The 15,191-nt window shown below is 37.7% G+C and overlaps 1 protein-coding gene across 1 annotated transcript in view; it reads right to left on the bottom strand.

Annotated features, from left to right (window-relative positions):
• The window catches only part of LOC106847259 (centromere-associated protein E), a 34,528-nt gene that overhangs the window by 13,449 nt on the left and 5,888 nt on the right, over positions 1-15,191 (bottom strand). Inside the window, exons 3-8 of the mRNA XM_044766506.2 lie at positions 11,792-11,899; positions 8,433-8,651; positions 6,316-6,513; positions 5,209-5,412; positions 3,122-3,340; positions 12-197 (exon numbers count right to left, since the gene is read on the bottom strand). Of these exons, the coding sequence (XP_044622441.2) occupies positions 12-197; positions 3,122-3,340; positions 5,209-5,412; positions 6,316-6,513; positions 8,433-8,651; positions 11,792-11,899 (1,134 nt within the window). The remainder of the gene's footprint in view (positions 1-11; positions 198-3,121; positions 3,341-5,208; positions 5,413-6,315; positions 6,514-8,432; positions 8,652-11,791; positions 11,900-15,191) is intronic.

Here is a 15,191-nt window from a genome sequence, read left to right as displayed (position 1 = left end):
TTTTAAGTTACCTGAAGTACTTGGATCATTTCTTTTGTTTTTTCAAGGCATTTATTTGATTCATTAACTTGTGATTGAAGTTTTGCTATTATATCATTAGTCATCTCAAGCTCTTTCTGCATCTTTATAATCTTGTCTTCCTTTTGCATGGCAGTTTCTTTAGCTTCACGTAGTGAAGTTTCCAGCTCTTGAATCTTCTATTAAAAAAAACACACATATATAAGGTGTGCCTTGAAGACAGAATCACAGTTTATATGAAACAAAGATCATATATAGGTATTAATCTTTCAGATTGCATCAACATAGGATAGATGGAGACTCCAAATGTCACTCAATTTATACATGTATTATTTTTTTCATTTAGAAGCTGATCATTTAGGACTAAAAGAGGCCCAGATTTTATATAAGGTTAGTACTTATTTTATTTACTAGTTAGCATGGTGCTAAGCATATTAAATAGGCACTTACATTTTAAATTAACACTACTTACAGAAAGTATATTTGTTAATTGACACTTTAGAGGAATACATGTAACATATCTTTCCCTTTATTTTTATTACCTAGTTTTTATGCTGAAAAATACAAGTATGTGGAAAAATCCAAAGGCATATAATTAAGATTAAGTTCCCCCATCTCAGAACCCCCACTGACTCTAAAGCGATGACTACTAAACTCTTTCAAGTGTATCCTTCTAGAAATTTTCTATATGTATCTACGCATGTGAATATACAGTTTACAAAAACAGTAAGTCACACACACAATAGTGTGTAAGAAGAAAGTTCACACAGAATAGCGTGAAAGAAGAAAGAGCCAAAGCAGGACTGCATTCGAACATGAAGAAGACAGATATGACTACAGAAGAACTATACAACTTTAATGTAGACCATGAAGACACTGAAATTGTTAAAGGTTTTGTTTCCCTTGGTTCAGTCATCAGTTTAAATGGAGACCGCAGCCAAGAAATCAAGAGAAGACTGTGACTCAGAAGGGCAGCGATGGAAGAATCAGGAAAGATCATCAACAGTAACGGAGTATCATTAGAGACCAAGGCCAAGATTATCGACACCCTCGCATTCCCAATTACTATGTGTGGGTGCGAAAGCTGGACAGTGAAGAAGGCTGACAGGAAAAAATGGACTCATTTGAGATATGGTGTTGGAGGAGAGCTCTACAGATACCCTGGACTGCCAGAAAAATGAACAAGTGGGTCCAAGAGCAAATTAAGCCTGACCTATCTCTGGAGGCAAAAATTGTAAAACTGAGACTATCCTACCTTGGGGACATGATGAAAAGTAAAAGGCAGCAGGAAAAGAGGAAGACGAAATACGAGATGGCGTAATTCCAGAAAGGAAGCCATAGGCGTGAGTCTACAGGAGCTGAGTAGGGCTCTTGAGGACAGGATATTGGACATCACTCATTCATAGAGTTGCCAGGAATCAGAGCTGACTCTACAGCACATAACAACAATAAATATATACTTCTGGTTTTTTGTGGGTTTTTATTGCTGAGGAAGATGAGCCCTGAGCTAACTTCCTCTTTTTTTGCTTGAGGAAGATTAGCCCTGAGCTAATATCTATGTCAATCTTCCTCCATTTTATATGTGGATTGCTGCCACATCATGGCTGCCAATGAGTGGTGTAGGTCCGTGCCTGGGATCTGAACCATGAACTGGGCCGCCGAAGTAGAGCATGCAAACTTAACCACTATGCCATGGGGCTGGCCTCCTGCTTTTTAAAAAATTAAAAATTTTATTTTCACTTGATAATATATTTTCCAGATCTTTTCATTATCAACACATAGATCTCTCGCATTTTTGTTTTCATGGGTAAATATATCCTATTTCATGGAGGTACTATAAACTAGTTAACCTGTCACCTACTAATGAACATTTAGGTTATTTCCAGTTTTTTATAAGTACAAAAATATCTTAATTTGTTCATAATATAAGACTGTTCACATATACACACATGCAGGTTTTCCTGGAAAACGTTTCTTTTTGGTCCACCTGGAATTTACTTTTGTTTAATGAATGAGGTAGGAGTCCAGACTTATTCTTCTAAGATGGCTAGTTGGTTGTTCTGATTCAAACATTAAGCAGACTATCTTTCCCCCCTGAGTTGACTGCTCCTACTGTCATGCACTGAATTCTCCTACTTGTTTGGGTGGACTGCCCAACTCTCTGCCTGCCCCACTGCTCTACCTCCACATCACTGACCTGCTCTGTGCTACTCTGATTTGGCCTAATTATCAAACTAATAACATACGATTTATTATCTGATGGGGTATTTCCTGGGGTCATTGAAAATGGGATTTCCTTGTGCTTGTTTATCTTATTGCTTTGGAAGATGGGTTTCATATTTCCACTATTTTTACCTCTACAGCTGACTGAGGTCTGTAGTGATCAGCAAATCAATAAACTCTATATTAGTGATCTTCTAGTTTCCACTAGTAATAATTATTAAACTGGCAGTTGATGTTTTATTATAAATATTTATTTTGGTAAAAATGCTAAGTTGTAATTCACTCGGGTTCCCCACTAAGACGTGTGTGCTAACAAAATAAAACAGCGTGTTTGCTGTACAGATTCCCAAGTAAGGGCAGTTAATACAGTTATTGGATTATTCAAATAATGTACTGATTCTTGGGCACAGGTTAATCTGTATAAGAAATTTATTATACTTTTAGCCTCTTCCATTTTTGTTTTGATCACATTAACCAATATTGAAGACACTGATGATAATTAGAGAAAAGCTAAATTGCTCTTTCCCTCTAAACTAGTTTGGTACTATAGACATAGATTATAATTTAATAGAAAGTCACATGATTTAGAAAACTTATAATGTATGGTAATAACACCTTAAGTGGTATACATACCTATTAATCAAATTAAGGCATGAGTTACTTCTATTTTATAATTCAAAGGTAAGATCTTATGTAACATGTAGCTTTATAATTAGTTGAGTGAGCGCCCCAATAGAACTATATTTAAAAAACAAGTCCATCATGCATGTTCCCTAATACCTTCAATACTGTGATTTTTCTCTGAAATGTTACATATGATACATCTTTAACTCTACAATGAAGCTGCAAATTGAAAAACATCTTATAAGAAATCTCATACCTCTGTGGTTAGTTGTGTAGCTCTTGATGTGACATGAAGATTCTTATCGCCTTGTGTAGTAGGATTAACAAGGGCACCAGATGTTCGAGAGATCTTCAAAGTTTGATAGTTTTTCAACAGTTTTTCATTTTTCTCTTTCACTGATTTCAGGTCATGTTCCCATTCTTTGGTGATGGTCACATTTCTTTCCTCAAACTCTGTTGATTCATTTATTATAGCCTATTGAGTAGTAAAGACAACACTATAGCTTCTAAAATGAATTACGTATTAAAAAAACCACTATGGAAAATACTAGAGTTCTAGGACAAGGCATATGTTGAAATTCATTATTCAGAACATTCTAGAATAGTACTTTAAAAGAATGTGAACATTCTTTGTGGCTTGCACCAGTTCCTGACATTTCAGAAGACGCTGGATATTGATTATGAGAATAAAAGAAGAATAAGGACTAGAGAGGATTCATATTGATTTGCAAGATGATAATCTCATTCTATTAGATCAGCACTGACATATGAAGAGGAATCTGAAGAACTGGTCAGGTTAAAATCATTATGTATGTTATGACATATATAATGTCATATATAAACATTAACTGACATCTAATAGCAGAGCATACCCAGTAAACTTAATAACAATCTATTTTCCTCTTTCATTTCAAACCTCAGTGTTTATAAGGAAAAAAATTTACTGACTTTTCGTAATCTGAAAATCTTCTATTTCCGTGCAGGGAGTAACAGCCAATCCATACCCTCGTTACATCAAAGGCTGACTCACTCTGAAATTGCTTCTATCATCTTTTTACTTCCTATTCCTATGGGATGTACTTTTTGCTCTCATCATGAATGCCTTCTTGGCCTTACCTGTATCTTTCTTTGTGGCTTTATGGTAGTTCTGTGAGATGCGGATCCTAAATTAGTTGTGTTCTTGCTGGCACCCTGGACTCTCCTTGGTTCTGGACTACTGACCCCACACCACACCAAGTTATCAATTGCTATGCTCAGATGGTGGAAGAAGCCACATATCCATGCTGATCCACAGAGCAGAAATCTCTACTTTCTAACCACAAGTGAGCCCTCAATATTATGAGAAAAACACTGAATTATATGGAAATTATCTTATCCCAAACACTGGTTTTATGCTTTTCTTCATTGATTGTGGACCATTTTTTTTTATTTTAAAAGCTCATTTACTGTTTTGCTAGCTTGGGGTATTCGACAAATGGGATTCACTATCCACAGGAAAACCTTTTTTAAAAATGTTATCTACATTTCAATGTGATTTAAGTATAGTTTCCAGATGAAATTAAAGTGTCAGGAAAGAACTACCCAAACAAATGAAATATAAAACCAATCTTAGGAGCTATAATATTAATCTAGCTCCCTTTGCTCCAACTGCCTATATAACAAGCAACTTTCTGATTAATGACAATTTTACCAGGTGTATGAGGTAGAGATTACTTCAGAAAGCCGAATGAATCTTCTCATCAGTGGAAAGTAAAACAAATTAATAAAACTGATCTCAAGCAATCTTGGTTCATATGAATCTGTCCACAAGGGCTGGTCACCTTGGGAACAATGATACAAACCACATGTTTGAACCTCACAGTTGAAGGATCAGCACGTATGATAGCAACAGCACCGAGGTGAGAAGCACAAGGCCTCACTAATTAGTGGACTAGAGCTGTCTTTGGCTTGACCACAGGTGCTGCCCACAGCCCTGAAACAGGCTAGCATCTCACCTTGTTTGAGGATACTTGGGGGAAAAGGCTCAGGTCCTACGGAAGCGAGAAAGGACAGAGGAAAATGGCAAGATTTGAGGTTTCACCAGTGGAAATGGATTGTTATACTGCAACATTTTATTATCTTCTTTACAAGTTGATATATTTAATTACCTTAAGGAAGCAAAATGTGTTAGAGGAAGAACACATTTACAGTCACTCTTTTTCAAATAAAAAAATAAAGAAGCATATACAAATAAATGAAAGAAAATATACTTAAAATTAAGTTGCTCTAAGTCTTTTTAAGAATGAGGCAGAAAAATTAAAGCAAACAAAAAAAAAGAATGAGCACAAAAAAAGTACTACTTACAATTATCTTTTTATTATAAAAGATATTGACTTCACAAATCCTATCATTTTCTTTCTGGATGCCATTTTTAAGCTTTTCTATATCAAAATGAGTATTCAACCACTCTTCCAAAAACTGGGTCATTTCTTTCCTATTACTCAGTACTTGTTGAAATTCCATCTTTATGCTGTGGAAGTCACATTCCGAAAAATCTTTGAGAATTTCCTGTGTGAAAAATAAGCATTGAATCTCCTGAATCTTAGGAAAGTTTTTATCTAAATATCAGACAAATATCATAAAAAGGGGAAAATAACCTTACTGAACTTTCACTTCTAATATTTTGAAGTAAACATAATTCTAATTTATCCTCATTATATTAGAAATATAATTCTAATTTAAATAATAAAATTTTGGCAGTATAGGCTATGTAACAGAGGCACATCTACAAATTCTGCCTTTTGGCATTTTTAAAACCTGTTCGAAACAATGAATCTGTGACAGTGTCTGAAGTGCTTCTGGATGCAGCTTTTCTGTGCATACAGCAGGCCTTGCATGCATACTGGGAACTGCAGGGGCCTCACACTGCTGGGTGAGAGCAGGACACTCCATGTGGGGTTGCTACAATACAAATGTCTGTGACTCCCAGTCACAGATCTAGGAAGTTTTAGAAGGCATTTGGAAACTTATTCTGGCCTTCCAAGAAATCCTACTTGCTGATATTAAGTCTACTTTTCTATATCTGTGTAGTTCTGAAAGGAGGCTAGTCTATGACTTGGCACTCTTTACATCTGGCCAGCTGTCATCCTGCAACCTATTTTTTTTCTCCCCAAAGCCCCAGTAGTACATAGTTGTATATCCTAGTTCTAGGTCCTTCTGGTTCTTCTCTGTGGGACACTGCCACAGCATGGCCTGACGAGCAGTGCCAGGTCCACGCCTAGGATCTGAATCAGCGAACCCCAGGCTGCCAAAGCAGAGCACAGGAACCCACTTGCTACGCCACCAGGCTGGCCCCTCTGCAAGCTGTTTTTAATTTCATAAATGAAAATGACTCTAAGCACATGAAGAGGTACCTTTCTATTTGATAAAAAGACTTAAAATCTAATTAAATCCATTTTAAATAAATCATACCTCAATATGTAGATCCATTTTCTGGCTCAACTGGAGGTCCCCTAATTCTCTGGATGGTACATCATCATCTTGTTGAAGATGCTGCATTTTACTTAGCAGTTCATTTTGCTTTTCCACTTCATCAATAAAAACCATTTCAAGTTTACTGATGGATTCATGTTGTTCTTCCTTTATCTTTGTAACATGGCTTAACACATACTTGCAGGAAAACATGAAACAAATTGGGAAATGAAACTTTTATCACGTTTAGAGGAAGTTCTAAACTCTCAAGACTAAGAGGTGGGGCGGCTTGTCTTGTTTGTCTCTATCCTCTGAGGAGTGAGGAAGAAGGGAAGAACCTCTCTCTATTCCCAAGTTTCTACTCTCAGCGTCTTCGGAGAGTGACTTCCAGACCTCTAGTTTCTTATTTCTGACTTCCTTCTGGAGCTACCTCAGGGATGTCCTACAGTTACCTCAGATTCAATATGTTTACAATGTAACATGATGCCTTTCCCTATAAACCCACCTTTTTCTATTGCCTCCTTTTGGTTAATTATATCACGCAGTTTTCCCAGTGAGATTCATTTCAACATCCTCTCCTGCCTATGTCAGCTGGGTGGCCAACGTGAGTGTGCCCTGCCTCAGGACTTACCTGTCAAGTGTGGCTTAAAGGGGACAAGAATTTGAATGCCCTGGTTCTATGGACCTCATGAATAAGTTCTGGATATCTGATTGTTAGGCTTTTGAAGACTATTAGAGCCTGAGGGGCAATCTACCTAGGTAGGGAAGATACCGCTTCCTACTTCCTCAACTTCCACCATTCCTTAACAATTTACAATCTGGCCTCTTTCCTAACCACTCAACTAAAACTGCTCTGACAAAGGTCACCAGTAAGCTCTATTGTCAACAATTGAGGGGATCTCTTCATTCATGTTCTGGCTGTCTGAAGCATCTGCCACTCTTGACCACTTCATCTTTGACACACTCTCCTCCACTGACTTGACCAATGGCACTTTTGCTCAGTTCTCTCTTATCTCTCTGACTTTTCCAACCTCAAACTCATGTGTTGCTCTCTTTTCTGCTACTGCCTCTTGAGAACTGATCTTTTCCAGAGTTCTCTTTTATCTTCACTCTATTATGCTTCTGGGTGGCCTCATTCACACCTGTTGTACTATCTATCACCAAATGCTGATGGATCCCACATCTTTATCTGTGGTCCTGATTTTTCTCCTGACAAACCTCAGATTCACAACTAAAAGCCTACTTGGTTTCTCTTCCTGGATGTTCCATTATAGGTATTTCTATCTCAAAACATCTCAAATTAAACACCAGATCTCTCCTCCTGCCTCACCTGCCTTCTCCCTTTCGTTTTTTCTTTCTATCAGTTAATGGCACCACTATCCACAAACCCGGCTAAGCCCAAATCCTGGGGCTCAGTCTGAACTTCCCTCCCCTCCCTCCACTGTCAAGCACATGGACCTACTATTGTAAACTGCCAAATATTTCTTTAACTTATTTCATCCTTTCCATCCCTATGAATCCTTCCCCCATAGTACTGTCACCCATCACATCTCATCAGGACAATTGTAACTGCCTCTTGTCTCTTCTCTCTGCCACCAGGCTTATCATCCCCTGCAGACTCATTTCTTCTTTGTCTGTAGTGAAGTCTCTACAATGGCAACCCGATCACATTACTGCCACCACTTAAAATAACTGTCCAGTGACCCCTCCTCATCTCTAAAATGAACTCTAAGCTTTACTGCTTGAGCCCAGCTTCCAGTCCAGTCTTGTCTTCAACTTGTTCTCCAGGACATTGTCCACTACTGCACTTCTCACCTGTTCAAATGTCTGCCTCACCCACTGGACTAGGAGACATTTAGCGGTTGCTCATCTCTGTCTCCCCAGCACCCTGACACATTGTTAAGGCCAAAGGCAGAGCTCAGGTTTTGTTGAATGAGCAGGTCCTAGATGCACTGAGGATCCTGCACATGCTATTCTCAGACCCATGCCATCTTTAATTCAGTAGCAAATGTACTAATTAGCAAATACACCAACTCCCAAAGCAGGACTTAAATATACTGGTTTGTAACTGAAATTAATGGCAATATTTACAAAGATATTACTAAAACAGGTGGTACCTTGAGTTTCTTCATGACTCTGTGGAACTCCATGGAACATCTCTGGTTGGCAGTGAGAAGTTTCTGAATCTGTCTGGTTTGTGGATGTGGAAGTGAGAGGTTTGCTTTTACTCTAATTGAAAGCTCTCTTTGGGTTTCAATTTCCCTCTCCAAGTCAAGGCAGAGTCCATTTAAGCACTCATAATGACTATCCATCTCTGTGTATCTCTTCAGAAGCTCCTAAAGGCAGTGAGAATTCATTCAATTTAATAATTCATTCTACTTTAACAATAAGTAGTCCTAGCTCTGGAATTGTAACAAAATCTATGCTTTAACACTTTCTATAGGGCAGAAATAAATTGAGACTTTTGTGTATAAAAAACAAAAAGAAAATGTTATTGTCGATTTTGGATTATAGAAATAATTATAATCATTGTGGAAATTTAAGAAGTTTAAACTGTAGGGGAGGAAGATATTTCCTCTACACGCTCTAAGTCCTTCTGGCTGGACAGCGAATTAAATTCACATGAGACAGAATAACAGGAGAAAATTAAACAAAGCTTTATAACATGTATACATGGGAGAGACCCAGGAAAACTGAGCAACTCACCAAAATGGCGGAAGCTCTCACCTTAAATATCATCTTCAGCTAAAGACAAAGGAGGATGTTGTGGGTAGGGGGAGTCAGTATGGGAGGTTACCAGACAAGTACAGTAAACAAGAGTAAGGTTATTATGCAGATTTAAGTCCTTGCCTTCCGCATTGATAAGAGTTTCTAGAGGTAAGGTCATCCCCCTTCTTCCTGGTACAGAGAGGGAGACATCTTTACAGATGGAGATTTCCCTTACAAATGGAAATGTCTCTTACAAAGGGTAACTTCTACTTTTCAGAGTTTCTCTCATGTCTGCAGTTTTTGAAAGTAACCAGCCCAAAATAATCTTCATGCCAAAGAGATATATCTTGGGGTGGCCAATTCTAATCCTCTATAAAACAGCTATAACAAAGAAAACCAGAAACAACCATTGTTATCATTTTGATACATTTTCTTTTAGTCTTCTAAACATCCATGATTTGAATGAACATTTACAAAGTTGGAAGAGAAATTTGCATGAATTCAATCTAGTATGTATTGTAGGTCAAGGCTGAATGCTAGCTTCTGTTGACAATAGGTGGTGTGAGTGAGCAGATAAAACTGATGAGGATCAAGGATGCCTCAGGGAGAAAAGCCCAAGGCTTCCTGGCCTACATACCAATCTATATCATCCTCACAGAAACATGGGACATCCTGACCTCATTCAATCTGATTCTTACCCAAAGTTATAAGACCACCTGATAACCAGACTCCACCTGCACTGATACTTTTTTTACCTAATTTTTCCTTTGTCTTGTAAAGAAGCAACTCACATACTTATGCCTTATAAATTTAGCCCTACCCTCAACCCATGTTTGCAGCTCTTCACTGCCCATAGGTCCTGTCCCCATGCTACTCCATGCTACTTCCTGAATAAAAGAGCACTACTGCCAGACCTTGAGAGTCCAAGAAATGTTTCTTTCGACTCCTCAGCTCACTGAGCCAGCATCAAAATGAGTGACAACAAATCACATGACCTACGTTCTATTATCTGCCTAGAATCTGAGATTTCTCACCTTTTATCAGAGTTAGAGTTCAGGTTCTAGCCCTGTCACTTCCTGACTGGGGAAATCCTTGAGCCATTCTCCCAACTACAAAATGAAGACTACAATAATTTCCACAAAGTTTTCTAGGGAATTAAGTAAAATGTTAGATAATATCTATATATAACCTATAAAATACATATAGACACTATAAATTAAGGAAATAAAATTATATTTGTAGAAATGCTTCTATACCCAAGTTTTAAACTTAGACTTGGTTTCAAATCCTAATTTTACCAATTTACCAGCTGTGTGACCTTGGGCAATGACTAAACTTCCTCCTGGGCCTCAATTTCTTTGTTTATAAATGGAACAATAAACTCTGTCTCATGAGGTAAAGCACCCAGTCTAGTGCCTTGTGTATGGCAGACACCCATTAGGCCCAGGCCCAGCAGCTCAACTTTCTAGAGACCAGACCGGTGACAAGCTGGTCAGGGCACAGGTGGAAGAACACTTTACATTCAATCGGGTATTAACATATTTAGTTCAGGGTGCTAAACAATAGAGTAAGGGGCTTCTGACAATAATGAGCTCTCCTTTTAATAATTTAAGGAAAACCTAGATAGATGTTCATTAATCTGGGATGTTGGAGAGGGGATTCTTGCCTTTGGTCTTAGGAGGAATCACCTTATGGTTGGAGCAGCACTGTCTAGTCATTCATTTGTACTTTTAATAAATACATATTGGAGGCTGACTTCTGTCAGGACTGTGCTAAGTGATGCAGCCATAAACAACACACAGAAGTCTTTAGGGATCTTGTGTTCTAATAGGGGTGACAGTAAATCCTGTTGGCTTTACCCTCACTACATGTTCAGAATCCACACACTTCTCACTGCTTCCACTACTACCTCTCTGGGCCAAGCCATCACCATCTTCGCATGATTACTGAAATTAGTCTTTCAAATAGTCTTCCTGCTATCACTTAATTTTCAACACAACAATCAGAGCTATCCCTTTAAAATGTAAGTCAGACCATGTCTCTCTCATGGTCAAAACTCTCCAGTGGATCCACATCTCGTTCAGAGTAAAACCCAAAGTCTTTTAAAAGCCCCACAGCCTGCTTCCTCCTGTTAACTCTGACCTCGTTTCTCATTAGCTTTCCCCCTTGTTGATGTTGCTGGAGCCCACTAGGCAGCTTCTGCTTCAGGAGCTCTGTCCTTGCTGTTCTCCCTGCCTGTTCTGCTCTCCACCAGATACCTGTATGTCTCAACCATTGACTCCTTTCAGGTATCTGCTGAAATACCACCTTTCCAGTGAAGCCTCAAAATCATAAACCCTACTGTTTTTTTTTCAAAGATTGGCACCTGAGCTAACATCTGTTGCCAATCTTTTTTCTTCTTCTCCCCAAAGCCTCCCCAGTACATAATTGTATATTCTAGTTGTGAGTGCCTCTGGTTGTGCTATGTGGGATGCTGCCTCAGCGTGGCCTGACAAGCGGTGCCATGTCTGTGCCCAGGATCTGAACTGGGGAAACCCTGGGCTGCCGAAGCGGGAGCAGAAACTTAACCACTTGGCCCCAGGGCCGGCCCCAAACCCCACTGTTTTGTTTGTGTATGTATGCATGTATGCACACACATATCTGTACTAGATTATGAAGTTTAGAAGAATACTGAGCATTATCTATTCATTCCATAGAGGTGCCTGTGACTCCTCAGGCCTTTGGAAGGGCCCCAATATTTATTTGTAATTTGAACAGGGGCACTTACTTTTATCCTAAAGCACTTTTCTCTCAGGCTTTTTGTAAGGTGCTGTTTTCCATCACATAGCAACATTTTTTCATATTTTAATACCTCTTTGATGTTCTGTTGGTCCTGCTTGGATGGAAAGAAATAAACAAGGCTTCAGCTATAACTCCATTCATATATAATGTCTAATCATTTACTTTTTCAATTACACATTGTACATTATTTCAATAATGGAATCAAATATTATACTTGTAACACAAAAAAATGTAAAAAATGGTCAGAAAATGAATAATAGTATCATGAAGTCTTTTAGTGAGTAACCTCAACTCATTGGGGAAAAAAGTGGGAGAACCACATATTTTTTGGAGACAGAATCTGTTCCTGTAACCTTCATAGCTGCAAATTAGGTTTTAGATTTATCTCTGGTTCCTACTCTTCCAGATCTCTGCATCAGAATAATTATTGCCAACTAAACATGCTAGCACGACTGTCTGTACTGTCCATGGTGCTCCAAGCTCCATTCATATATTCTTCCCAGCACCTTGGACCAGAAAATTCATACCCTGCCTACATTTTGTATTTCTGACTACAAGTACAAAACAAAACATTTTCTCCCATTTGTTTATCTTATTTACTGCAGTACCCAGAAGACTAATGGTTCAATGAATATTTGTTGAATGAATTAAATCTCTTTATAAATTTAGTTAGGGTCCACATAAATATGATTCCCAAGTGTCTGATGTTTCTATTGAGATTGCAAATGATACTGTTTTCCACTTTATTCTTTCTTCACTATTGAAATATGAGAATGAAAAAGATTTTTATAGATTTCATAAACTTTCTTATTGATCTGAAGTTTACATTACTTTTTAGAGGATTCAGTTCAATTTCTTTTCCAATATCCATTTATGATAAAAACTCTCAATAAAATGGGTATAGAGGGAAAGTACCTCAACATTACAAAGGCCATATATGACCAACCCACCGCCAACATCACACACAATGGTCAAAAAGTGAAAGCCATTCCTCTGAGAACAGGAACAAGACAAGGGTGCCCACTCTTGCCACTCTTCTTCAACATAGTACTGGGAATTTTAGCCAAACAAGTAAGGCAAGAAAAAGAAATAATAGGTATCCAAAAAGGAAAGGAAGAATTAAAACTGTCACTATTTGTGGTTGACATGATTCTATATACAGAAAACTGTAAAGAATCCAACAAAAAACTATTAGAAATAATCAATGAATACAGTAAAGCTGCAGAGTACAAAATCAACATTCAAAAATCATTTGCGTTTCACTCCATAACGGGGGCCTGCAGTTTGCCAGTTGGGATCCTGGGCGTGGACCTACACACCGCTCATCAGGCCATGCTGTGGTGGCATCCCAAATAGAAGAACTAGAACTATTTACAACTAGGATATACAACTATGTACTGGGGCTTTGGGGAGAAAATAAAAGAGGAAGATTGGCAAAATACGTTATCTCAAGGCCAGTCTTCCTCACACACACAAAATCAGTTGCATTCCTATACACTAGTAATGGACCACCAGAAAGAGAAGTCAAGACTATAATCCCATTTACAACTGCAACAAAAAAGAATAAAATACTTGGAATAAATTTAACCAAGGAGGTGAATGCCATATACTCCAAAAACTATGACATTAATGAAATAACTCAAAGAAGACAAAGAAATGGAAAGATATTCCATTCCCACGCATTGGAAGAATAAACACAGTTAAAATGTCCATATTACCTAAATCAATCTACAGATTGATCTACAGATCAACCTACAGACTTAATGCAAACCCGAATGGAATACCAATGACATTCTTCATGAAAAGAGAAAAAAGAATCTTAAAATTTATATGGAAAAACAAATGACACTGAATAGCCAAAGCAATTCTGAGGGGGGAAAAAAGAAACAATATTTGGATGTATCATGCTCCCTGAACTCAAAATATACTACAAAGCTGTAGTAGTCAAAACAGCATGGTACTGGCATAAAAAACCCGGATATACAGATCAATGGAACAGAATTGAAAGCCCAGAAGTAAAACCACACATCAAGGGACAGCTAATCTTCAACAAAGAAGGCAAGAACACACAATGAAGAAAGGAAAATCTCTTCAATTAATAGTGTTGGGAAAATTGGACAGCCACATGCAAAAGAATGAATGTAGACCATTGTCTCACATGATACACAAAAATTAACTCTAAATTGATTAAAGACTTGAACGTAAGACCTGAAACCATAAAACTCTTAGAAGAACATATAGGCAGTACAGATTTGATGTAGGTCTTAGTAGTATCTTTCTGAATACCATGTCTCTACAGGCAAGGGAATCAAAAGACAAAATAAAGAAATGGGATTACATCAGACTAAAGAGCTTCTGCAATGCAAAGGAAACCATCAGCAAAACGAAAAGACAACCTACCAATGGGAAGAAAACATTTGCAAATCATACATCTGACAAGGCGTTACTTTCCAAAATATATAAAGAGCTCATACAACTCATTAACAAGAAAAAAGAATAATCCAATAAAAAAATGGGCAGAGGATACGAACAGACATTTTTCAAAGACGATATCCAGAAGGCCAACAGGCACACGAAAAGATGTTCGACATCACTAATCATCAGGGAAATGCAAATCAAAACGACAATGAGATATCACCTCAGACCAGTCAAATGGCTATAATTACCAAGACAAAAAATAACAAACGTTGGAGAGGATGTGGAGTAAAGGGAATGCTCATAAACTGGTGGTGGGAATGCAAACCGGTGTGACCACTATGGAAAACAGTATGCAAATTTCTCAAAAACTTAAAAACGGAAATACTGTATGATCCAGCCATTCTGCTACTGGGTATTTATCAAAAGAACATGAAATCACTAATTCAAAAAGATATATGCACCCGTATGCTCACCACAGCATTATTCACAATAGGCAAGATGTGGAAGCAACCTAGGTGCCCATCAAGAGACAAATGGATAAGAAGGTGTTGTATATATATACAATGGAATACTAATCACCCATAAAAACAGACAAACTCCTCCCATGTGAGACAACATGGATGGATCTTGAGCAAAATAAGTCAGACAGAGAAAGAAATACTGTATGATTTCACTCCTATGTGGAATATAAGCAAACACATAAATGAGAATAGATTAGTGGTTACCAGAGGAAAAAGGGATGAGGGAGGATGAAATGGTAAAGCCACATATGTATGGTGATGGATAAAAACTGAATTATTGGTGATGAACACAATGCAGTCTAAAGAGAAACCGAAATATAATGATAGACACTTGAAATGTATACAAGGTTGAAAGCCAATATGATCCAATAAAATAATTATATATATATATAAATACATATATATATACATATATATATATTTAAATACAGACACTGACCACTAAAA

The sequence above is a fragment of the Equus asinus genome, unplaced genomic scaffold, assembly GCF_041296235.1.
Source record: "Equus asinus isolate D_3611 breed Donkey unplaced genomic scaffold, EquAss-T2T_v2 contig_2, whole genome shotgun sequence".
In the NCBI taxonomy this organism is placed as follows: Eukaryota; Metazoa; Chordata; class Mammalia; order Perissodactyla; family Equidae; genus Equus; species Equus asinus.
The sequence above is the reverse complement of the archived record's forward strand: the minus strand, read 5'-3'. Positions and strand labels throughout refer to the sequence as shown.